The sequence below is a fragment of the Seriola aureovittata genome, chromosome 10, assembly GCF_021018895.1.
Source record: "Seriola aureovittata isolate HTS-2021-v1 ecotype China chromosome 10, ASM2101889v1, whole genome shotgun sequence".
NCBI lineage: Eukaryota > Metazoa > Chordata > Actinopteri > Carangiformes > Carangidae > Seriola > Seriola aureovittata.
In genome coordinates this window covers 10,604,776-10,630,077 of record NC_079373.1, presented here as the reverse complement: position 1 = coordinate 10,630,077, position 25,302 = coordinate 10,604,776, and the positions used below count along the sequence as shown (strand labels likewise).

The window sequence follows — 25,302 nt, the reverse complement described above, 5'->3', positions numbered from 1 at the left end:
ATTTAATTAACAAAGGGCAAAAATCATCAAGAATAAATATTTTTACATGTGCATCAGTGGAATAGCATCACATGTTTCTTTTGGCTGTTACAGTGTGACTGGTTTGTGTTGTGTTAAAGGTGTGTGTGTGTGTGTGTGTGTGTGTGTGTGTGTGTGTGTGTGTGTGTGTGTGTATGTGTGTGTGTGTGAGAGAGAGAGAGAGAGCCACTGGGAAATCAGAATAGACAGTCCTGGTTATAGGATCACACACTGGCCTTGAGCTTCTGCACAAGATCAATCTTCACTCCATTAGAGAGCAGTGATGGCGGGGGCTCGGTGGTCTAAGGCACATGCTAATGTACTGTATTGAATGTGACTGCAGCACTCTGCATTTGAATCTGTTCAGGGGCCTTTATTACATCATATCTCACCCAGCGTTCCTCCTTCACTCTTTCTGATCACATTTAAATACCTTAGGTTTGTCATACTGACTCCCACTGTATTTTTTTATTTTGGGGAAGTAGCCTAGAAACACATTTATGTTGTGATGTGATTTGAAATTGAGTTTGACAATAATCATTCACATGTTGCATAGCAACTGTGCAATGTTTAAAACAGCATTTTCGAGAGGGTGTCAGATTTAAGCCATGCATTCCAGTTTCACACATTTCTTTCTCTTAACTCAACTCAAAGAACCATCAAACATTAAATCCAAACGATGGATTGTTTTTAACAAGAACCCTACAAGGCACAACACAGGGAAAACAGACCTCAGAACGACTCTTGCACATCCTTGTCCACAAATGCCCAAAGCATCATAAATCCCATTTGAGGTTCCAGTTTGTTTAATGGCATATGGTAAATTATGGAGACAGCAAAATGTAATGAGAAATTTAAACGAGTAATTAAGTTGTGCTTATCATCATATTCAGCAGCTTTACTTAAGTATTTACACAAACACTTGTATGTTAGCACTTCGGATGTAGGATGAGATGAAAGCTTTAACGCATAGGCTCCACAGACTAAAGTCTATTGATAAACCTTCTTACTGGTGCTTGTGGCCACCTTTACCTTTGCTTTTGTCACCTCTGTATTACAACTTTGTTTGAAATTGGTAAAGGCTTCTCTCAAGGTGCCCAAAAATGCCAACCATTTTTATTAATCAGACAAGGACATGCTATTAAAATAGTATTAAATGAATGCACCTACTGCTTTAAGACTCAATTGGATCAGTTAATGCAGGATTACAAATATTTCTTTAACTTTTGCAACACATGCATAATATTGTCCTAAAATATACCTGCTATTGTCAAGATTGCAAATTAAACATGTTTTGCATGATGCAGGTTAAAAAGTTCTGCTTTTATCTGTTTTCGATCAGTTGGCTTTTTAAGAAGTGGTTCTTCTACATGATCATGTTTTAATTGGCTTTTAACATTCAACAGTGTCCACATGAATCACACTAATAAAAAAAACGAGGTACATCTGTGTAGTTGGATTTGAGTATAAATTCATCCAAATGAAAGACACTCATACCTTGTGCTTGGTCTCTGGGTTCCATGCATGTGGTGTCCTACAGTGTACATAGTATCTGTTAGAGGTCGAGCTCAGTCTGCGTGCAGTTGCTATGGAGTCTGTATTGCTCTGTTGCTGCTCTCCGGTGCTCCTGTACTTTCAGCGATGCAAGAGACTTCGTTCTTTCTCTTTAACATATTTTCAATCCACTTGGTGCTGTGCAGTGTTCTTTCAGGGGAGCGAGCAGAAGACACTGTGCTCGTCCTCATGTTTTTGCCTGAGGTAATCAGCTCTCCGTAGCCCTGTTGGTGGGAGAAGGCATAGGCAGAGCGACGGGAGCTCGTCCTACGTACTCGCCTCAGGCTCCGCTCCTGAGGCCCCTGCCTCTTTCTGGACTGTTGTAGGTGACAAACCTGTTGAAATACAGCAGTACTTTGATTCTTCAACAGTATTAATATAGAACGTAGACCTGCATAATAATCAAAAAAGACGTTTAAATCATGGAAAAGTATTTTTAGCTAAATTTAGCACATGAGTAACACTCGTACTCATTCTGCAGAAAAATGGCCACTGTGACTGACATATTATTACATATGACATTATTTGATTGTCAATACTGATACATCAATGTGTAAGTAGCATTTTACTGTTGTAGCGGATTGAGGTGGAGCTAGTTTTTCTAAATACAGCTCAGTGAGTACAGGCCATCATCAAAGTGTCAAGATAAATCTGGAGCATCATGACGTGATTAATGGCTTAGGAAAGAAGAAAAGTTCACAGATGAGGTTTCACAGATGCGTATTCATTATTCTGACTTTGACTGGACTATTTTGACTTTCCACAGCTGATTTGATATTGATTTATATTGTACCTTGTCTGTTAGAGTTGGGAAGAGATCTACTCTCAGGAAGCTGACTGCTAAGCCGGGCACAACACACACCACAGTGGTGAGCAGAATGACCAACCATACACTCTTCTCCTGCAGACAGTTACGGGCCGTGCCTGAGGAAATACAAAATACAAACCTTTATTTACTTGTGCTCAGTTTCCATTCATCAACATTATTTCCTTACATTTATCACACTGAGCCAAACGTACCTACGAATGGGAAATTACTTGGGAAGATGCCAAAAATGCCATTGCTTTGCATTGCAAACAAAATGACAAAGTACACAGTCAGACTCCCCCATATGAAGAGGTGATTGACAGCTGTCCAGTAGTGTGTGTCAAGTCCAATCTGAAAACAGATACGTGCATCATAAACAAAATTACAGTGTTATTCATTCTTATCAACAGAGATATTTCTTATCTGTTTTTTTACCCTTACCTGAACACTTACGACAATAACCAAGGATGTTGCTATGGTAACAGCAAATGCTTGTTGGTCAGAGAAGTGGGAGCCATCCTCTTTCACCATGACAGAGAAGGCTCCGTAAGGAATGAAGAAGAGCAGGAATGATGTGCCCATCCCCTGCAGCGTGCACAGGAAAAACTGGCGCTTGTTGAATAGAAGGTTTTGTTGGCCGGGTTTGTACAGGCTCGGGTAGCGAAGGCTGTTCTGGTCATTGACATCCTTTAGAAAACAGAGACAGCATGAGTGTTAAGCGAGTGTAATATATAAATATTTTAGATAATAGTTAGGGAAAAAGTGAGGTATTGAGGTTAGTTAGTGCTTGGTGGAACTAGCAACTGAAGATGACATATGAACAATATACAGTGTTGTATATTGATGTGAGTTAGGGTCGATTAGGTTTGAGGTTCCAGTCACACATAAGTTGAATTTAGTGCAGTACCAACAGTAGGGTTAGATAATAAGGTACCATGTGAGGTTTATTTATCATGACACAGTAAGAGAGGTGTACAGTAATAAAATATTCACCTGCATGACTTGACAGTATCTTGAAAAGAAAAACAAACACAAAAAACGTAAGATGGCTCAGGAGCTTGAAAAAGTAAATGGACTTTAGTCCAAATTTAGAAATGAAGAGTTTCTTCAAAAAGATTTGGGTAATTTGATATTGACTATATATAAGTCACTGCTGTATTATCACCACATATTAAACATTATTACCTGATCAAAAAGTCCCATTGAGAGTACTGGCAAAGATGTATAGACTATGTTGAAGAGGGTAATGAACCACTGGTCATAAACGGTCTGAGGAAAGAGCACAGTTTCAGTAAACACATCATTCACTCAACACAAAAACGATAGACTTTCAAAGAGCAGACAGGCCTCATGATATGTCAAAGTTGTTCTTACCTGAGCTGAGAAACCACAGAAGAAACCGTACCAGAAGTGAACCAGCGTGAAGGCAAAGTTCTTGTAGAAGAAGTAACACAGGAAATTACACATGCGGAAGTAGGACCAGCGGCCGTGCACCAGCAAGAGCCGCTGCAGGTACCGAAACTGAGCGAAGGAGTAATCTGATGCCAGAACAGCTTGCGTCCCCTCCTGACCACTGATGCCAACACCGATGTGAGCAGCTGGGGAAGAAATACACAGTGTGGATCATCTATATTATATATATTTAATACCTAATGTCACTTAATAATTGGTTGATAGATCTTTTAATACGAGGGATAACCTTTTTTAAGTTCTGATGAGTTGAGAAACAGATCTTTCTAGATGTAAATGAAACAGATATGTTTATGAGTATATATTACATTTATGTGGTCAAAGAAATTAAAAAAACTCTTATTGCCTGTCCAGGTTTCAGCTACAGAGGACAGAAAGCTCCTGACTGCAACAGAATTAGTCTCTACTGTGTGACAGTTATTGACCTTCAGTTATTGACCTGCAGACTTTCATCATGGATTTAGTGTCAGCGGAGCCTGACGACACAGAGCAGCTTCAGCTCAACTCACTGCTGCAATGCTTCATGTAGTCCCAGTTTGTGCCAGTGTACAGTTGAGCTAGAGAACTAAGCATCTGATTTTCCCCAAAAAATATCCACAACAATCTTTGGAAAAAAAACAGCAAGTCATTTAACAACACTTCCTGCGGTTATTAAGGTATGTAGAGCATCATCTAGGACTCTTCTAACCATGTGAATTAAAAAAAAAACATTCTGTTTCTACACAATGAAAAACATTTTAACCTGTTTGTCAAGTTGAGATTTCCTATCCAGTTCACTGGAAATTCATATGTCATTGCTCTTTTTGTAAACACAAGTAAACGACTGTTTAAAGAATCTTTTTCATGTGACAGGAAACAGATTATTTTCCTATGCAGACAGTTAGAAGAGTCTTGGAGGATTGTTTTGGTTGTTAAATGAACATCATCAGATATATATATCTATATATATATATAGATATATATATTCAAAGGAAGAAGCTCTGTGACTAATACATGAGAGACACAAAACTGAGGCTGTGCTTCATGTTGCTGCTACTGAGGGGCTGTTTCAATGTGTCAAACTCTTGGGTTTATGACGATCCTGTGACTTACTCTTGATCATGCTGACATCATTGGCTCCGTCTCCTATGGCCAGTGTGACCGCCCTCTTGTGCCTCTTCACCAGCTCCACCACCTGAGCTTTCTGCATCGGAGTGACCCGGCAGCAGATAACCGCTTTACACAAACACGCCAAGTCCAGCAAGACGTGCTCCAGCTGTGGCTCCAGAGCATAAGCCTGCAGGGAGAACACACACATCACACCCGTTCAGCCTATCATTACCGTCCTATAACATCAACCCCCTGCAGAGGCAACACCAAGCAGCAGCTCAGTGTAATATGTCCACCGAGCTGTTGTGCATCATGCACACTACTCAAGGCACAGCGAGGGAGCAGCTCCCCTGTGAGGAAATGGATGTTATTAAAAACCTGTAATAGAGCTGAGGGCCCTGAGCAGCACAGCAGCTCTCTGTTCATTACAGATTCAGCACAGTCAGCTGCAGCCACAGAGATGTAAGACTCAGCACACAGCAACACTACCACCGTTTAGTTACACCTGCAGGTGTTTGTACCAAAATAAAAACAAGCATGGGAAAAAAAAAACAAATGTGACAGAGGATAGAGTTATCCTTTCATATAACGTGACATATCGGAGTATCTTACCAAACTGTGTCCATTGATGACTAAGGCGTACTCTGCAATAATGGTTTCTTCAAACACAGAGTCATCTGCAAGCATATTTGTCTTCTCGACATCTCCCGCGCTGCTAACTCGACTCAGGCTGAGGATGTGCTCCTTTGCACTCCTGACAAGAGAGAAAAGCAAGTTAACATACACCTTGAGTCTGTTTCTAAAATCCATCAAGCCTGTACAGCATTCTCTCAGTTGGCTGGATAAAATATTAGTCATACGCACAGAATTTCTAATATTTTAGACACGAGTAGATTTTAGTACATAAACACAGTGGCACAGCAGATTTCCTCTGCAACCTGTTTACACTAAACGATCAGCCTGTTGTGTGAGGAGACGTGTATAATGTATGTAAATGTATTATGTGTCACCTGAGTTGTTGCTGCACCTCCAGCAGTGTGTGGCCAGAGATAACAAACACCTCATTCATGTCGTCTCGCAGCATGTTGCAGGAGTAGCCGATGTTCATGGCGGTCTCTGAAACGTCACACACAGTTTACAGCTCTGTAGTGTGGGTAACTTGTTATTAAAGCACCAGTTTCTTTTTCTGGTAAATAAGATAATTTAGGTGAATTACGTTACCTAGTTTGTCTCCTGTGAGGACCCAGATCTTGATGTCGGCCAGATTTAGACAGGCGATCGTCTCTGGGACTCCTTCCTGGAGTTTGTCCTCTATTGCTGTGGCTCCTAGAAGCTTCAACCAGAGCAGTAGTCAGTCTGCAGGGGCCAAATGAGTTTGATGGCTTCAAGGATTTAAACAAAAGGATGTCAATTGTACCTTCATGCCCTGCTCAATCTCCTCGTAGAGAGCGGCCAGCTGATCCTCGCGGTTCTCAATGACAGTGCTGGCGAACAGAAGCTTCTTTGTCCAAACTTCAAAATCATTTTCATCAAGGTCTTTGTAGGCCAGAGCTAATGTTCGAAGCCCTTCTCCAGCAAATTCCTGCAGGGGAAGCAATCTCAAATTCTGGTGTGCAACAATATAAAGCACTATGACTTGTGTAATAATAGTAGCATCTACGGTGCAGCTGTGACAGATGACTCGATATTCAATACTTATATAGTATGTTCTCAGTAGAGACACTAATGCAATCTGAATCCAACCATTTCTGAAATGTTGATGAAACTATCACCACTCTCATCACATTGATGTTCTTGGTAACCTTGTGTGGTGCATTGATTTTTAGATTTTAATGAGGCTATAAATATAGATGGAGAGTGCATAGTGCACAGTCAAGTTATCGAATCAAGTAACACTTACACTGAGATGCTCTGACGTAGTGCACATGAGGTCCTCACTGGATGGATCCAGCCGGTCAAAGATAATAGTGTCGGCCCCTTTGGAGTAAAGTTTGATCTGGCCTTGTGGATTTCTCACTATAAGACACAGGAACAAACAACATCACTTTTCTGATCAAATCTTATCAGCCATTAAACAACACAGAAGCATTACAGACCGCAAACAGATGCACACATGTACGTAGAAACTGAAACTTCATGCTATTTGAAAATAAAGATTTGGTACTGATTGCCACGTGGTCATGGGTTTCAAACACTTCCTAAAAGCAAAAATCTTATGAGGTGGGGGTCCGTGGTCTAATTTGTGTCAGTTTAAGGCACCTTGAAGTGAAAGGGTTTAAGAACCACTTCTATAAAGCATTAGTTAATGATTTATTAACAAGTGATAAAACCATTAATTACAGCTTATAAACCTTGTATAAATGGTGTCTCATCAGAAAGTGGGACCAAATATGTTAAATGAGAAGTTAGTAGAGAAATAGAATGACTGTTGAATTTGATTCATGGCATTATTAACAGATTATTAGATTATTAATGTGCACGAAAAGTTGTGTTGACAACTAAGAACTGCGGAGTGAACTTGAGCGTTGCCGTTATGAGTGAAGACCTAACCAATGACACTCATTCTCTTGCGCACGTTGTTGAAGTCCAGTATGGCCAGCAGCTGGTAGGTGACAGCTCGTCCCATCTCACACACTGTGATGGTCTCGGGGGTTCGAGCCCTGAAGACAAACCCAAAGTTTCGCGCTGCGGTGACCAGCGCTCCCTCGTCAGGCGACTGGGCCTGGTACACCAAATGTCCTTCATGTTAACAGAAACATCCGACAGGAAACACTTTAATAAACTGAGTAACTGCTGTTATTGCTGCTACATCTCCTGGACTGTGTGTGTGTGCTACCTTCGCTCTTCTCCTCTGGCATCACAGTGTGGCACAAAGCCAGCAGTCTGAAGAACTCCTGCACTGCAGGATCCTCCAGTTTAATGGCTTCAATCAGGCTGCTGTCGTAAAACTTAAACCTTCTGTCACAGAGAGGGTTGAAGGAGAAGTCCACACAGGATGTTTTCTGAAGCGACATTAGAGATTAAGAAAATGAAATGTAATAATTATATATGACGGCGTTAGAGAGTTAGTGTTTCTGGTTGTTTAGCTTTACTTACTTCTGTAATTTCCACCTTCTGGTCAAATTCATCATAGACGTCACCTAGGAGATCACCAGGTGATGTAATGAGTCGAAGATTACAGAAACACATTACGTTTGACCATCATAAGCAAACATAATTATAGTAATCCAGTGTTTTTATTATGGTGTTTCATGGTAGTATTGGCAGACCTCTGAAATAACCTTTTCACCATGAGAAAAATATCAAACTAACTTAAAAACAATAGGATGCAATTGTTTTAGTTTGGGTTTGCAGGATTTAAAATAAGGTGTCTCGTGACAGTTTTGACAGATTTTTGAACATCAGCCAGTCATTGCGGTCTTCCACTAGTGTGATGGAGGTGTCTGCCTTATCGCAGCCACTTAAAAACACTGTAAAGTGGGAAATTCCATGCTTGAATTAAATATTATTTTCTCTCTCTGTTTTCCAATTTTAGTAAGAGACTGACTGAAGGATGAGTATTATACCATACCATATGTCTGTCCGTTAATGGAGCACTTGCTGAACACCATGATGTTCTGGGTGAGGGTGCCGGTCTTGTCAGAGAAGATGAACTCCACCTGGCCCAGCTCCTCGTTCAGGGTGGTGGTGCGAGCTTCAGCTGCGGTGTCCGTCCGTCTGTAGTACATCCTCCGGTCCCAGTTAATGAAGTAACTGTGTCCGAGACGCAGAACCTCCACACTGAAGGAAGGTTCATACATTTTACTGTACAACTCCCAACAGGAAATCATTTGCCTAATTGAAAGAATTATTTTCAAAATAAAATGACCACTGCTTGAACAAAGTAAAATGATTGACATTTTAGACCTTGGAAAATAACTATATGTTCCTTGACCTTACCTGACATACAGTGAGATGGGCACAACAGTGTTGAGGATGATGATGTAGGACCAGAAGGTGAGGAAGCCAGAGAAACCAGCGCTGCTCTGAATCTGGTTCCACGGCAGAAACACCTGGAAGCTTCTGCCAATCCGACTCTCCCAAATACTGTTTCCAATGGCCAAAATAACTCCCATACAAATGAGGAAGGCAAAGATCTGGAATACAGAATCATTTTGAAAGATGTGTCTTACACAAGTGACCATCATATCAATTATAACTCATAGTATTCACTCACAGTACACAGTTGTTTTCACTTACCGTGTCTGATTTGACCTCTTCCTCTCAGGTCTGTGTGGGTGCACACAGACTATGTTTGATTGACATGTCCCTCACTCTGTTAGTTTTGTTGCACCCATTAAGAAGGGGGCAACTTACTCTTCATTTGTGTTGGTACAACTGACCTGACATAACCCCTGAGTAGAGGTCTAATTAACCAGAATAAGTGAAAACACCTGTGCAGGTGGGCAGCAATAGTCAAAAAAGTGCACCGTGCAAGTTACCATGAGGAGGGGGTGTTGGACTTACCCACAAAACCAAAGTGTTCATCAGTTTGTCAATACTTGTCCTTTTGAATTTTGTTCTTCCACAGTTCTGCATCAGTTTGGTTTGCAGCCCTGTTCGACAAACAGGAAACAAACATCGGTGTGACAACATGAACGGAAAAAAAAAGAAATACACAAGAACATACAGACAAGGCTAATGGATGTGGTGAATGAAAGCATCAAAATAAAACCATCATACCAGCAAATATGACCATCCCAAAGCACCACTCAGTGTTTCTGAGCACACAACCACGCAGCAGCATTTTTTCATTATCTAGAGAGTATTTATTGTCTCTCCAGAATAATGTTCCTGTAAATTTATCCAGCTTGTTGTTTGGTGGCTCACAAATGACTTCTCCTGAGGAATACAGTAGAAAGAGATTCACGCAACAACAGTTGTTACTGCAAAAAATAAAAAAAAATCATAGACATTCGTTCATACAACAAAAATCACATACAGCCACATGCAGAAAGCCTGAGGAGTTCACATACGATTTGTTGCACAACTGTCAAAATAAATTTTTCAAGCATCACCTCACCATCAAAGTCCATCAGTTTAGAAATATCTCCCAAATCTGAGGTGATGGTCAAGGCCTGACGGACTTTCAGATTAGTCTCTCTGTGACGGCAAATGGGAATAGAAAATCCTTCTGTGGTGACATAGAACTGTAGAAATCTTTACTTTTTACATAACCAGTGCAGCACTTACCCATCTAGCTCTGCAGTCTCAATATAGCACAGTCCATAGGGCTCACTACTACACAGAAGGAGGATGTCAGCCTGTGTGTAAAACCAATATGAAACTCTCAGTGGTGAGAAAAGGCAATAAATCAATGTCTGCACCACTGAACCTGTAAAAGATCACTCAGCGGCCTCTGAATCTCCCAAAAGAGACCTTTAATCGTCAACCTTCTCCAACTATTTCATCTGTTATAAACTTCCTCTAATAGCTGATGCAACTAAATAAAAAAAGGCATTCCTCTCTAAATGAATTAGCATGGCACACAATGTAGTCGCACGGTTTACTCACAGCAACAAACTGATTATTCTCTAGTTTGATGATATCCCCTGCTCGAACGTTCATCCATTTCTCATTCTGCAAACTTGGAAAACAAAAAGCACAAAAGGTCATAATCAATCTGGACAAGTGTCATTGAACATATACAGTATGTACAATCAATCAATCTGCTTTAAGGAGCGGCTAAACATTTAAATACCTTCCTTTGATGAGAACCTGAGACTGGCGGTTGTTGACTTGCTTGTCGCTCTTATGTCGGAACTGAGATTTAAAAAAAAAAAGGGTTTAACAATTTTTTCCATGGGGGATGAAACAGGAGCTGCAAATATAAAACAGATGAACTTACATAGTCATCTGTGGCATCCTTGACAGCCGTGATGACCAGCACCAACACCAAAGGCACGATGGTTGTGAACCAGGACAGAGAGGATATTTCTGGAATTAACTATGTGAGAAGAAAAGTCCAGGTTAATCCACTCGCTCATTCAGGAAAACTACACGAGACAGCGGATCTTTCCCCACAAACACAGTCTCTCTCACCTGCAGTATCAACAGCACTACGAAGTAAGCATTGGCCACCCTCTGGAGCTGCTCAAACAGGTTGATGGGCAGGAAGGTGAAGATGTTGTACTTTGAGGTTTTGATGTGATTGTCCTGAGACAGACATGTTTAGAAACAGCACTGAGGAGCCTGAACTTGTGGCTGATGTGAACCTAAAGCAATGTTAAGGTCTACTCACGGCATAAGAGAACTTGTCATTGTAGTCCCGCGCATTAGCTTTTACATGGCGTTCCTTCTCTACACACAGAGAACACACTGTCATTATCAACAAGTTGATAAAATTACACATGAATAAAATAAATGCAATACTTCAGATTTAGTTTCTCCTCTGTTTTCACCATTTTTTTGTTGGTTTTCATATATAGACTGTAAGAGAAAGCTATGTTCTGTGTATTCTCTTCACCTGCGCTTGTGACTTGCTATTATCTTCACCCTTTGACTACAACTCCATCAACCTGAAAGAGATGACAGCTCTCTTTCTCTTTTAATATCACACTATTTATAACTTCTTTATAACAAAACATCAAACATAGTCCGAAAGAGATTTACACAGGCCCGTTCCTGGTATCAGTGCATTTAAACATTTCATTTTGTTTAGTTTTGTGAGATGAGATCCCACTAAAATACTAGTGCGTGGAATACAATTTGTAAGGTGTTATAAAGTGAATTTTCATGTGCCTAGCAGTGAGACTTTCCACTGGGGATCCTCATACGTGTCTCTGCACCACAGCCACGTAGTCATGGGCTTTTCTTTAATCCACTGAGGCAGAATGAATCTCATCAGATGTAGAAGCTTTGAAACAATGCAGATTTTAATTTCCACAGGGAATGCAAATATATACAGTATATCTTTATTGTATCTTTTAATAAATGGGCAGGACTGTAATGAAATAGGTCTGAATTTTCTTCTTACAGTTTATGCAAAACATTTTCACCCTTTTTGCCCTCTTGTCAGTCTCTTGTTATTTCACCTGCCATCCGGCCTTTTTCACTGAAGATATTTTGATGGATCACAGCGAGAAAACCTAAAATGAATGATGGCTGAATTTAGCTGCTTTAGTTTCAGGATCCTGACATTGTCATAACTTACTGGGAAACCTGAACAGAAAGAGCCATTGTTAATGTTGGTAACACCTGTGCTTTTCCTGCTATGACGGGACAAAATGTCAGCTTTTGATTGGAGCAGGATATTCACCTATTCTTCGTGGTTTGTTGTGATTTCAGTGTCTCCCTCTCAGGTTCGAATCACTTCAGACACAGATTCACTCCCTACATTTTTATTAAAGGGTAAACCTTATGCAGCACTTTCAGAAAGCAAAGGGATTCACAAGTGACTAAATTCAAAAAGAATGATCACAATTGAAGGAGTAGAAGCCAAGATATCCAAATTTTAGTCCCTATTATAGTGCAACCTCCAAAAGCACTGCAGCTTATGTTCCCCTTACTCCACTTGTTAGTGTCTTTCATTAGACCCTCTCCGTCACTTAAATGCTTCCTCCTTTCAAACTCCACTCATCTAGTTTGTGACGCTGGCTTTTTAAAATTTCAAGCGAATCCAAAATTACCTTGATGACATCATCATGGCAATAGTTCACAACAATGGAGAAGTATAACATTTTGTTTTTTGCTGACAGTTAACAGATTGGGATCGCTCTCATGCTTGAACGGTAAAGGTTAAGCTACAGCCAGCAGTCAGTTTGGTTATCATAGCGTAAAGACTGGACACAGGGGGAAACAGTTAGCCCGCCACCTTTGAAGCTCAGTATGTAACAACTTGGAAACTTATCAATAACTCATCACTTATTGGAATTCAGTAACACGTCATAATCACACACTTCCCGCAACATTTTGTCATCTCATTTTGGTTCCACTTCTCTGTGGACATTCAAAGCTATCGCTCTTGTTTACTATTGTGGCATTTGGTATACTATTATGGTTCTTCCACACAGCATCACTTATCATGTCATATCCCACGTACGACATGGTTATGATGGGCATGAATATACCATGACATCTGGCTGAGTAAGTAAAAGCTTCAAATAACACCTCTTTCTTCATGGCTTTGATGAACCACAGCTGGAAGAGCCTGTCTGAGCCTGTCCTTTCTAGCCAAGAACAGAACACTTCGTCCGCAATTACAACCTCGTCATTCAACTATTGGCTCATACATCAAGGTGATGCTTTAGGCGTCATTATCATGCTTGGCCATGCTTTTTTAAACAGTTCCAGCAGGTAACATATAAACTCACAAACAATACAATATAAAAAAAATACAACTCCGAGCTGACGACATATTTTGTGAAAGCGCACTGTCTTTCCACACACAGCAATGCTTGAGGGAGCTGGATCTGTTGTTTCCAAACGAGGTTAAATCACTGTTGAATAATGCATAATACACATGCAGAGAGCTGCAACAGGATAGACCTTCTCACACAACAGACTGTTCTCATCCTGCTATCAATTACTATGACAATTAATTATTTAAAAAAGGCTTTTGTTGTCCAAGGGCTTCGGTCTGCTTAAACATTCAATTAGAAGATGTATAAATTCAATATTATTTTTCTACCACAGCAAAAAGTTATCTCTGATCTGATTTCTGGAAAGAGCTTTTTCTTTATTTTACTGGAAATTTCAACAGACTCTTGAGTAAGCCTGCAAGTCTGAACATCTTACAGGGAGGTCATGCAGTGAAATTATTCGCAGCGGCTTCAGGAAAAAACTCAAACCATATTCGTCATGAGACTAACATCAATACAGCTTTTAGCTGAGCAGTTTCAGTAGCTGCGGAACTTCTCTCCCCCCAAAAGGATGACAACACAAATAGTTGAGGAGTTGAAATATGATTGAATTTCATCCCCTCCCTGTAAAGCACAAAGAAAGAGACGGACCACACAGACACACACCCACATAGAGCGGAAGACAGAGAGAGGCTGCTGTATACAGTTTTATTTTCTCTCTCTAAACCAGTGCAGTGCACCAGGACAGGATGAGGAGTATACCTGCCTGAGAGAGGAAGACACAAGGTCTGTCCCCTCAAGTCAATTTTAACCAGTTACATGATTGAAGATATTTTAAAAACCATAGCCTACGTTTCATTTACTGGACATTGTATTATGTTGTTTATTCATTGCTGAAACAATGTTTTTATGGTGTCCTCTTCACCAGTTCTTAATTGAAAAAAAAAAAAAAAAACTTTACCTGGTTGTATAAAAGACATGAAAATGGATAAAGAATAAAGGAAATTTTGTCTTACCAACATTAGTATTTCTCCTCCAGAATGCCATCTTCTCCTGGGACCTCCCGAGGGTTTCCCTAAAAGACACATGGAGAACCATCCATCAACTAATTGTCAATTGTCATTGACATTTTCAAATGTGGAGCTGAGCATTTTGTAGTGGGACAGTAGTGCAGTGAATGTGGTGAAGGAATGAGTCAGAGTCTGCAATACATGCACACTGGAGTTACATCTGAGGCAACACACAAGCAAAGTGGTGTCAAGTTTCTTTTCTGTTCAGACAAGCTTTAATTAAACGAAGCAGCAGGTTAATCCCCAGTGAACTGTCTCCTTAGCAAAAGGTCTCAGGTGAGCGATGCAAAGATGGGAGTGTAACCCCTAAACAAGATGTATAATTCCTCCATTTTCAAAATAAATACAGTTGATGAAGCTCCCTGCACGTTTGTGCATAGGGTAGATTTGGTTTCAGCAGTGGCAATACAGAATATGTGCACATATTTCTGGAGTCTACTATTCTCCCTACCTTGCACAAGTTTGTCACATGCGCAGGCTTGTGTTTGCTCCATGTATCCTGTCATTCAGTGGCGACCATTCATTTCAAGCACCGCAGGAAACGCTGTCCTCCCCCTGAGTAAAAATCACCCGGCGTGGATGGAGTCATGTAAATGAGCGGTGAGTAAGAATATGAAGGACTGACTGCAGACGGCGTGGGCTGCGAAAATGATGCAAGAAGGCAACGATAATCAATCCCCAATCCTGCTGTCCAGACACAAACCTGAGGGGAAACAGAGACCGAACAGAAATGAACTAACCGAGATCACCGAGAGCGACGACACGCAACTGGAGCCCTCATCTGGGAGATACGCGTTTACATGTGTGTGTGTGTGTGTGTGTGTGTGTGTGTGTGTGTGTGTGTGTGTGCAACAGTATGGGCTGGCCCCTCATAACCAACAAGCACACACATACATACCTTACCAACAGTTTATCTGCCGCTTTAATAGGCAGCTTAAGATAAGTGGATTTCAAGAACCACTTTCTAATAGATGTGTGGAAGCCCTGAGAAAAGTGAGAAAATAAGTTTTTGCAATACTTATTTCGGCCACAAGAGGCTACTGGGATTGTTTTTCCCCACCTGCCTCATACCTGGGAAGCAAGTGATTTTTTTTCCGGTGTTTGTTTTTGTCATAGCTTTGTCATTTCAGCCACAAGAGCCTGTAGGGTAAAACAATCACCTGTTTAAGACTTGAGAATGGATTGTTTCGTCAACTTTCGACATCATATACACTTTTTTTTGTTTTACACATTATATTTACAATTTCACTCATCATTTTACCTTTGAGTCGAGTCTGTGACTTAAGCGCCCCCAACCGGCATTCTTTCAAAAGGCAGGTTAGACTGCAGTGATGCACAGGCCGTAAAGCTAATCCTAACAACAAACCCCTGATAGATAAACAGACGGGTTGATGGAAGTATTCGTATATACTTGTATTACTTTTTACATATCTTAGTCCCTGGTCTTATATTGACTTGTCCCAATTTGCACACTGATGGTCATGTCATCTTTCCTGGAGGGGTAGGGCCATGTTTACTTATCTGATAATGTAGCATTCCTGGTTACATTTGCATCGTCATCACAGCTGTCAAATGAGCCAAAAACATTGATGTTCGTCCAGAAACACATACCAATATTACAGAAGACACACAGCTGTTAAGAACAAATGAAGTAAATATTGCACTTATCAATGACTAGGTAAATAAATTATCAATATTATTGACTAAAAATAGGTATCATCTTGGAAGCCACTTTAAATCAGTGCCTCAATTGTTATCAAGAAACAAACTAAAATGAATCACTGCAACACACTGAAGACAGAATATAAAGGGGCAAATAACAGTGTTAGTTTATTACTTGAGAGAGGCAAAAAAATACTGGAAATACTTTGTTAAGAGTAATGAAACAATAAATAGACATATCACTTTTGGTGTTATCAGTGTTTGATAATGATCAACAGCCCTGTAATGAGAAAATAAAAAAGGGGAAAGCATGTTAAATATAAAAGTTGATTTTTTCAGAAATACACACAGGTACCATTCAATATATTTGTTGTTAATGCAAATCAAATCTCCTAGTCTTCACACGTTACCCAGAACCATACACTGTACATTTGCCTTTGTCTGTATTTTAAAATGTTCCTTTGAGCTGTTGTGGACATAAACCTTATAGATTGATCCCTGGTAACTATTTAGTGAATTCCATGTTTAAGATGGGGGGAAAAGGGTCAGTACAGTTTACAACACAGAGTCCAGATACATGCTGAATCATTGTGGCTAATAATAAGGGGAATGTTATGGATTTTGACAGATATGCCAGCCTAGTTGGTGGGTGTTAAAGGGAATTTCTTTTTCCTAAAAAGTGTCCAGATGTTTTCAGAAATTACAGCAGTGCCAAAGAGTGTCTATAAGTACTGTATGTCTGATTCATAATATAAATGTAACAATTTCTTTCTAATAAGAAAGAGCATAATCATAATTTCCCTAGTTAACATACTGTTATATAATTTTGTTCGTATTTACATATATCTTTTACTTATTTATATATTTTACATATTTACATATTATGTTAGGCTATAAAAGGCAAATTATGACTCTGAGAGCAGAAAATTAAATAACTGTCATGCAAACAAAATTTGTTCCCTGGTTAAAGTGTTGAAGCTGTATTAGTTTAATTTGTTGCTATATCACCCGCATGTGGACTTTTACAAACATTTTTAGTGCACAATGTATGAGTTGTTAATTGGCCTTGAACTAATCAGTCTATATTGACTTTATAAAAATAAGTAAAATGAATGTAAAAGTAAAAAATAGTTGACTTAACATAAGACAATTATGTCAAGCTCTCAAGGGATGTGTGTTTGTGTCAAATGAACATAGATTTTTTATGTTATTTTAACAGTCCTTATACATGTGGACTTTACAATAAAATTCTGTGTCGCCGATGGATTGGGGTTTACAGTGTAATTCAAACTGCATTGCTCTATGAATGGCCTGAAATGAAATGTGCATGCAATTTGAACTGAGATTTAAGAAAATGTATGAGGATTGTATAAAAGTTGAGTTAATGTGTAAAAATGCATACAATTGTGCACTGTTTAGAGTTTGAATTAAGTTTTTAAGGGGAAGTAAGAATGTGTAGGAAGAGGCTGAATAATGGGTTTGAAAGTTCATCTAATGTCACTTCCCTCACAGCTAAACTGTTGTTATGGCGGTACCACAAGTACGTTTGTGTGAGTGTGTGTCTCTGTGTATGTGTCTGTTAATCTGTGTCTGTGTGTGTATGTGTGTGTGCAAGTCAAAGTAGATGATCTGAATTTGTTGTGTGTGCACAGCTGCAGTCAATCGTATCCATAGTGATGGTAACTCTTTATTACACGTGGTTAAAATGGGGATTATGGTCAGACACACCTCTCAAACTCTGGCTTGCCAGTCAAAGAACATTAACTCCTTGCCACCTAAGGCTTTATATTTTGTGCTGACTCTGCTGAACGCAGTGATATAAAATATCTGTTTGTTGTGTCTAAAATGTGGGAGGTGCAGCGATTTTAAACACCCCTCTCTCTGATTTCCTAACGATTTTCTGGTCTCAGTTAACATTGGAGCCAACGTTGGATGGTATTCCTGCCGCTTTGAAGCTTATAATTCAAATTCTGTAAGTCACTGTGCTTTGATTGTCACAAATTATAGTAGATTTTATGCTGTGTTTGGGGGAAAATGGTGTGGAGGAGTGAAATTCACTCCATAAAACACAGCCATAACTTGCAGTCTATCTTAATTTCCTTCGTGGAGCCTTGAAAAATATAAATAGGAGACAGGGTTGGGCAGTTTATGATTTCTGTCGCTGCACCATTATCAGCACTATAGTTTAGATCCCTCAATAAAACAGGCATGAAGAGCCAGACTCTCATCATTTTTAAGCCAATTCAATTGCCATTGGGCTCCTTGCCCAATAGTTTTTTTCATTTTTTACAGTTGCCTAGTTAGACTTCACCAATACTATAAAACCAGATAACAGATACCTTTTCTTAAAGTGCCAATTTAAACTTTTCTGCTCAAAACATAGACAAGTGTTTCTTCAGTGTGTGATCCATTGAAGGGTGAGGCTGAATATAAACCCACCTGAAGTTTTTATTACATATAAGGGATTAAACTGGGGAGGGTTTATTCTTTTTATGGCACAGTGGCTCATTCTCCAATAACATTGAATTAGACTATATGAAGGGAATCTGTACACAACTTAGACTTTCTGTTTTACACTAAAGTTAACAGGACTATATGTAAAAACTTGAAACATTAAAATCAGTTTGATGATAACAGTTCATCACAGGACATATCCAAATCTGAAAAGTGGAGTTGTCAACTTCGGACATCCCGGGAAAGTAAATTTAGAACACTGAGCTGTCAGTTACTGATGGAGGCTTCTCATTGGTTGAATAACGGAGGGGGTGGGGCGAAGGTTTAAGGCTACAAGTAGAAGTCGACACACAAACTCGGTTCCTGGAAGGAGTGACGACTGAATGTTCATGTTGGGTTAATAATTCTCGCAGGCTGTGCTAGTCCTGTCGTCACAGCTGACAGAAAGCAGGGTGGACTTCTTGTTCTGGGTCATCAAAGGATTTTGTCTGAATTCACAGTAAAACGGACTGTTAAGAGAAGTGCTGGTCGAGGTAAGTGTTTACAAGTCTGTCTCCTTTGACGTTACAGTGCGAGACTGTACCTGTGTACCATGTTATCAGGTTTACGCCTGTCGAGGACTGGAGACGCAGTCAGCTCGTTGCGCAGCATGCAGCAGTAACGGTTCAGCTCACTCTAGGCTTCACGAAATTTAATGCAAACAACCTAAATAAAAGTAACTTGTGTCATTACATGTTGGTTATTTGTGCTGCGTCTGCAAAGATCCTGTTAAACTAAGGTATAGACTGAAAAGTATATATCAAAGTTACAGTCTCCCCCCCAAGTTAAAGCAGTTCAAAGCATTTGTGATGCACTTTTATTAAACAACTTGTTAAAAAGGTCACATTATAGAGCTGTTGACTGTCATGGATTTTCTCTATGCTAATATTCTGTGGTGTTTTTGTCAGGTCATATCATGTGGGATGGTCCTTTGTTACAATAGCTGTGGCTTGCAAAGCCACAACAAAACTCATGATCTCATTGTTCTCATTAGAACATGACAGATAAATATATATTTAGGTGAATGTACATTTTTTTTTATGTCTATTTCCTACTAAAAGTAAAACTAGTTATTCTCTACCTCTGATGGTCAAAGTGTATATGCAGAGCAGCACATAGGGATTTACAGTTTGCTGACAGTTTAGGTCCCAGACATTATAACTGATTTGTTGTTAACCGAAATGTTCACTCGTCTTTATTCAGACTGAGAATGGCTGCACTGCGTCGTCTGACACAGTACCCACCCAGAGGCATGGCTATCTCTACTCTTCACACAAGCAGCTGTGCCTCTGCCAAACAGCATTACAAAATGCTGGTGCTTGGAGGAGGAAGTGGGGGCATTTCAATGAGTGCACGAATGAAACGGATGATGGGAGCGGAGAACGTCGCTGTTGTGGAGCCCAGTGAGGCAAGGATCCACTAGTTTTTGACCATTGTTTGCAATACCAGTCGTGGCTGTCATTCATTAAACTTTGATTTCATATATCGTGTTAAAACCTGTTTTTCACAATTCTTTTCATTTTTTTAGATGCACTATTATCAGCCAATATGGACCCTGGTTGGTGCTGGTGCAAAAACTGTAGCATCATCAGGACGCTCCACCGCAAGTGTAATGCCCTCAGGAGTCAAATGGGTGAAATCTAAAGTTCAGGAAATAAACCCAGACACAAATACTGTTCGCACAGACGATGGGACTGAAGTATGTTTGCTCTAGGAAACTGTTATCTGACATTGTTTATATTGAAATTATAAAATCGCCTAATGATAATTGCTTAATGATAATCGCTTAATGATAATCTAAGGTAGTTGCATATTAAACTGAAACTTTTCTTTCACATTACAGATCTCCTATGAGTATTTGCTTGTGGCTCTTGGATTACAACTCCATTATGAGAAGGTGAATTAATGTTTTGTTCTTTCGGCTCTGCTGCTATCTAGTAAACATTTGAAGTTGTATATAATTACAACTGCAGTTACATCTCAGGAAACTTACACTTACTCTTCTTAAATGTAGATCAAGGGACTGCCAGAGGGGTTTGAACATCCAAAGATTGGGTCAAACTACTCAGTCCAAACTGTGGAGAAAACATGGAAAGCACTGCAGAACTTCAAAGAGGGCAATGCTGTCTTCACTTTCCCAAATACTCCTGTGAAATGTGCTGGAGCTCCACAGAAGATCATGTACCTATCAGATGCCTTTCTCAGAAAGGTACTTAAACTTTGGGATGCATTGACAATGTTGTACATTCTGAAACTATCAGGAGGGGTTTTCCAAATTGAATGAATATATTTTTATGTTTATATCCAAGACAGGAAAAAGGGAAAAGGCCAATATAATATACAACACATCGCTACCTGTGCTCTTTGGGATCAAGAAATACGCTGACTCACTGTGGGACATTGTGAAACAACGTGACCTACAGGTTAACCTGAGGCAAAACCTGATTGAAGTGCGGGCGGACAAGCAAGAAGCTGTGTTTGAAAATCTTGACAAACCAGGCGAAACCAAAGTGATTGAGGTAACTGTATTACTGTACCTCAGCAGTGTCTTACATATAGTATAGTATTACCTGCTCTCCACAGTGGACAGCCTGTGCTTTGTTATTTTTCTTCCTATTTAAATCCTGAAATAATGTCGTTTTTGTCTCTAGTGCCTGTATGGTGTGAACAACCTCATACATCTACACATTTTTGTCTCCGTTTGCACCAAAATATATGAAAATTAGGAAAATAGACCCACGTGAATAAGTCTTCAACTTCACTGTTTTCCTCCACCAGTATGAAATGCTTCACGTCACTCCACCGATGGGACCTAATTTGGTGATTAAAGGCAGTCCACTGGCCGACGAGGCTGGCTGGTTGGATGTCGACAAAGACAATCTCCAGCATAAGAGGTATCCAAATGTGTTTGGGATTGGAGACTGTACCAATCTGCCCACAGCCAAAACTGCTGCTGCAGTCGGTAAGTGATTATTGTGTCATTAGTCTGAAAATTACATCAACACAATACTGTTGCAGCATACGATTCATACAGTTTTATCTACTGTTAACTGCTTGTTCTTTTTGTGAGGGGAAAGTTACTTCCTTCAGTGGGTGTTTTACACAATAACCTATTTACACAAGACTAGAAAATCATACACCACACCCTATAAAACCTGTAAACTGTATCTGACCGGTTCTACCATTACATTAGTTTATCTTTGTGTTTGAGTTTGATTGTATCATTACAATTGATAAAGAAATGTTTTTCACTTGACACAAACACACGGCGAAACAGTTTTAACTCCTTGGCCATGTCCGAAATCACTCAGTTCTCCTTATATAGTCCACTATATAGTGAGTTTGCCATTTTGTAGGGCTGTCTGAATGTATACTAAGGATTATTATACCCCATATAGTGGACTCATAGTATCCCACAATACATACAGCATGAAAAGTAGTGTACAACTGATGGTCACTAACCAAGCCATATATACCATTACCGTTATGCATTGCACTTGCCCTGAAAGAAAAACGGTGCAGAAAATTACCTGACTTGTGTCCAAAAGTGCTTTTTCATTTTACCAATGAGCTTACTATATAGTCTCTACGTAGAACTCCCTGGATAGTGAGCAGGGAGCATTGAATGAGCCAGACACAACCCATGTGTCTGGCTAATTTCCTGTGTTAGTGCCATTTCCGCTCTGTCAACTGTGGCGTAAATGATGGGAATGTCCTGCCAACTTGGCATCAGTGATGATGACAAGGGGTTGTAAAGCAGTACTTATCCTTTCCTGCATAAATGCAATCTGACTGCAGTAAAGAATTAAGCCTTATCATGCTCATCATGATTAGTGAGTGTACAGTAATTACCGAATTCCTGTCAGTTTCAACTATACTTTGAGCTTAAAGCTAACAAAGTGATTTAACATGTTAGTGTGATTCGATACTAACAGTATGCATGTTAATATGTTGATGTAAGATAGTTAACATGTTCGTTAATGTGCTAATAAAGATCGACTTGTTAGCATTGAGTTCAAAGTACAGCTGATGCAGAAAACCGTTTGGTTCTCTCTTCCCTTGTACTTCTTCAGTGAGCCTAATAGAGATGGATTTCTTCTGGATTTCTTCTCGTCTTATAGTTAACTAGGATGGATGTTAAAAACCTCACTTTTTTTTTCTGGCTCCACCAGGGAACATCACATTTCACATTATTTGCCCCACTGGTGGTACAATTTTTAAAGTAACAGTTTTTCTTTCTGTTGTAAAATGAACATTGCAGCCCTATTTATTTTTGTCAGTTCCCCCCAAAAAATGCAAACATTTATAGAAAAAAACTTAGCATTTGTTTTCTTGTTTTTAGCTGCACAGACTGCTATCTTGAACAGAACCATCAGCAAAATACTGAAAAATGAGAAGCCAGATAAGAAGGTTAAGTTTCACTTAAACATCAACTATGATTCATTTTTTTAACTTTGAACAATGTTATAACTTCTCTTTTGGAAGTACCTCTGTTGCAAAATGTAAAAATACATCATCAGTAAACTCCTTGTTTACAGTATGATGGCTACACTTCATGTCCCTTGGTTACAAGCTACAACACAGTAATTCTGGCAGAGTTTGACTACAATGGACAACCGCTGGAAACCTTCCCCATCAACCAAGCCAAAGAAAGAAGAATAATGTACCACATGAAAGCTGATTTAATGCCTCATCTCTATTGGCACGGGCTTCTCAGGTATGTTTGTAGTTACTCAACAATGTGTTAATAGTCTGTAGTAATGAATCATTCCACAACATTTACTACATTTCTCTTTATTTCTCCTACATCAGGGGCCTGTGGGGTGGACCAGGACCATACCGGAAACTCCTTCATCTTGGGATGAAATGAAAGCTCACTCAGTTTGCATGTTAAGGGTTACATGTCCTAAACCACTGGAGGAAAAAGCACATGAAATTCTCTAAAGGGTGATCACATGTGTGGCTAGTGCAGTAATATTTATAGCCTGGATCTCATGACTAAATTAAAACAAGTTGGATCAACTTACAGTTAATATTTAAATATCAGGGTCCATTTAAAGCTGCATTGAGTGTTACTTTTGATATTACTGTGGAATAAATTACTCCTTGCGGAGAGTTGCTTGTAGTGCAGTAAACACAGATAATTAATGCTTTTAGCTACTTGTTGGTAAATTATTTTTGTACTTTTGGCATATTGAATGTAAGATCTTGCTAATGTCATCAACCCTATTATCTAACCAGAAATTATATTTTTATAGGAGCCGAACAAAAGATGTACAATATTCTTATTCCACATTGATGGCCAGTTGATTTCACTAAAACCCCACAGCCAAGCTGTTGTTAGCTGGACTTTTGCTTTACTTAACTTCTCTGTAGTTAGTATAAACTCCATGTAGCCCAGGTTCATCTGATGAAGTGACCCTCTTTTCTTTTTCTTTTGCCATTTATGTGCAAACTGTAGCAAAGCAAAATTGACATTGATGTTAGATATGGGAGAAAATCACCTGTAATTATTGTCTTCCAGTCACACAGAAGTCACTGTGTATACAGAAACCATTTTAGGATTTTAATAGTCCTCAAGTCTGTTTCAGTCTAGCATCCAATCTGTGATTTTTTTAAACAATCATTTGTGCTACCAAACATTTTTGAAGAGATGTTGTGTTTGGGAAAGCTTGACATTTAACATGCAAAGTAGCACACGTTTTTCTTACTAGTAAACATCAATGTCAGAAATAGTGTTTTGTAAATATTGATTAATTTTACTATGAGTGCTAAACAGAATTATAAACATCTTATACAGTCAGTGCTTATATGAAAAAAAAGATTAATTATGCTTTAATCATTAAATGACTGTGTACACTACTACAATAATGATGGTGTTGAAGTACAAACTGAAGTTGTTGATGAAAAAATCAGAAATATATAATCAGTGTAGTTTCAACCTTGTTGGACTTAAATTATTACAATATTACAACAGCAGGATTGAATGTTATGTGTGGCTTTGTTTTGCTGTGAGTTGTGTATAGTATTATTTACACAGGTTAATGTTGCCACTTAAGGGCTTAGAGCACAATCTACAATTTTATGGAGCTCCATTTCTGCACAACTGAAGTGGCAAAGAGTGCTTCAGAAGCAAATGTATTGCATGTTGTAGGCCATTAACTATATAGTTCTTTCAGTTCACATTACAGCTGACCACTATAATTTTACCATTGTTTTTGGATATACCAATTGCCTTTGTCCTGTCTTTGAGGCATCACAAGTCATCATCAAAACAAGGTTCAAATTAACCGATTTATTCTTGTCAACTGGCAACAGTTTTTACATGTGTGTGCACAAATAGATCATTTTACTGGAGTGTTGCCCTGCTGATGACTTTGATTTTGGATTTTGAGGATTCAGCACTAATGCATACATGAGATGATTCAATATTATTAGACTACCTTCCAGGCAGCCAGTTCATTCAAGTGTTTATGAAAGTCACTTTGCAGAGCCCAAAGCTTGTTGTTAGCTATGACAGAGACATAAACTCAAACATGGCTTTTTACAGTATGAAATGACAAAGTTCAGATTGTTGGTGTCACACTGTGTGTTTACTTGTTTGTACTGCCTGTTTGATTTCCCAACAATATAGTTCATGATCACAGTGTCAGATCAGCTGACTCAAATCTCTGATCTAAAATTTTCCATAAGTGCTCAAAACTCTTTCTGTTTCCTCTGACTGGAAATTAAGATGACAGAAAGTTTATTGTGATGCATTTTCCTTTAAAAGTTCCCTGCAAGCTGCATCCCACACTGT

The 25,302-nt window shown here is 39.3% G+C and overlaps 2 protein-coding genes across 2 annotated transcripts; one reads left to right on the top strand and one right to left on the bottom strand.

Annotated features, from left to right (window-relative positions):
- Nucleotides 1-722: 722 nt before the first annotated feature.
- Nucleotides 723-15,143, bottom strand: atp8b4 (ATPase phospholipid transporting 8B4). The gene is made up of 28 exons (XM_056388120.1): nt 14,800-15,143; nt 14,295-14,353; nt 11,220-11,278; nt 11,021-11,134; nt 10,827-10,925; nt 10,680-10,741; nt 10,493-10,565; nt 10,172-10,242; nt 10,002-10,081; nt 9,662-9,820; nt 9,446-9,534; nt 8,879-9,075; nt 8,511-8,719; nt 8,036-8,079; nt 7,776-7,941; nt 7,490-7,678; nt 6,840-6,955; nt 6,357-6,521; nt 6,161-6,272; nt 5,950-6,055; nt 5,552-5,693; nt 4,943-5,126; nt 3,755-3,978; nt 3,566-3,649; nt 2,822-3,067; nt 2,593-2,731; nt 2,366-2,496; nt 723-1,907 (listed from the first exon to the last, which is right to left on the bottom strand). The coding sequence occupies exons 2-28, from the start codon at nt 14,323-14,325 to the stop codon at nt 1,605-1,607; spliced, it is 3,594 nt and encodes a 1,197-aa protein (XP_056244095.1). The 5' UTR covers nt 14,326-14,353; nt 14,800-15,143; the 3' UTR covers nt 723-1,604.
- Nucleotides 15,144-18,812: 3,669 nt separating this feature from the next.
- Nucleotides 18,813-24,485, top strand: sqor (sulfide quinone oxidoreductase). The gene is made up of 10 exons (XM_056386962.1): nt 18,813-18,997; nt 19,707-19,911; nt 20,032-20,202; nt 20,347-20,400; nt 20,518-20,712; nt 20,813-21,022; nt 21,282-21,465; nt 22,846-22,913; nt 23,042-23,220; nt 23,316-24,485. Exons 2-10 carry the CDS (start codon nt 19,714-19,716, stop codon nt 23,371-23,373), a joined length of 1,317 nt encoding a protein of 438 aa, XP_056242937.1. The 5' UTR covers nt 18,813-18,997; nt 19,707-19,713; the 3' UTR covers nt 23,374-24,485.
- Nucleotides 24,486-25,302: the final 817 nt, after the last annotated feature.

What these genes read in the sequence shown, in the direction of transcription:
- atp8b4 (XM_056388120.1), bottom strand. Translation starts at nt 14,325, where the DNA reads ATGGCATTCTGGAGGAGAAATACTAATGTTG. An exon ending in GAGGAGAAATACTAATGTTG is followed by an intron (nt 11,279 to 14,294) that starts GTAAGACAAAAT and finishes CTCTGTGTGTAG; the next exon opens with AGAAGGAACGCCATGTAAAA. An exon ending in CAAGAGAATGAGTGTCATTG is followed by an intron (nt 6,956 to 7,489) that starts GTTAGGTCTTCA and finishes TGTGTCTTATAG; the next exon opens with TGAGAAATCCACAAGGCCAG.
- sqor (XM_056386962.1), top strand. Translation starts at nt 19,714, where the DNA reads ATGGCTGCACTGCGTCGTCTGACACAGTACCCACCCAGAGGCATGGCT. An exon ending in CTGTTGTGGAGCCCAGTGAG is followed by an intron (nt 19,912 to 20,031) that starts GCAAGGATCCAC and finishes TCATTTTTTTAG; the next exon opens with ATGCACTATTATCAGCCAAT. An exon ending in CAAAACTGCTGCTGCAGTCG is followed by an intron (nt 21,466 to 22,845) that starts GTAAGTGATTAT and finishes TCTTGTTTTTAG; the next exon opens with CTGCACAGACTGCTATCTTG.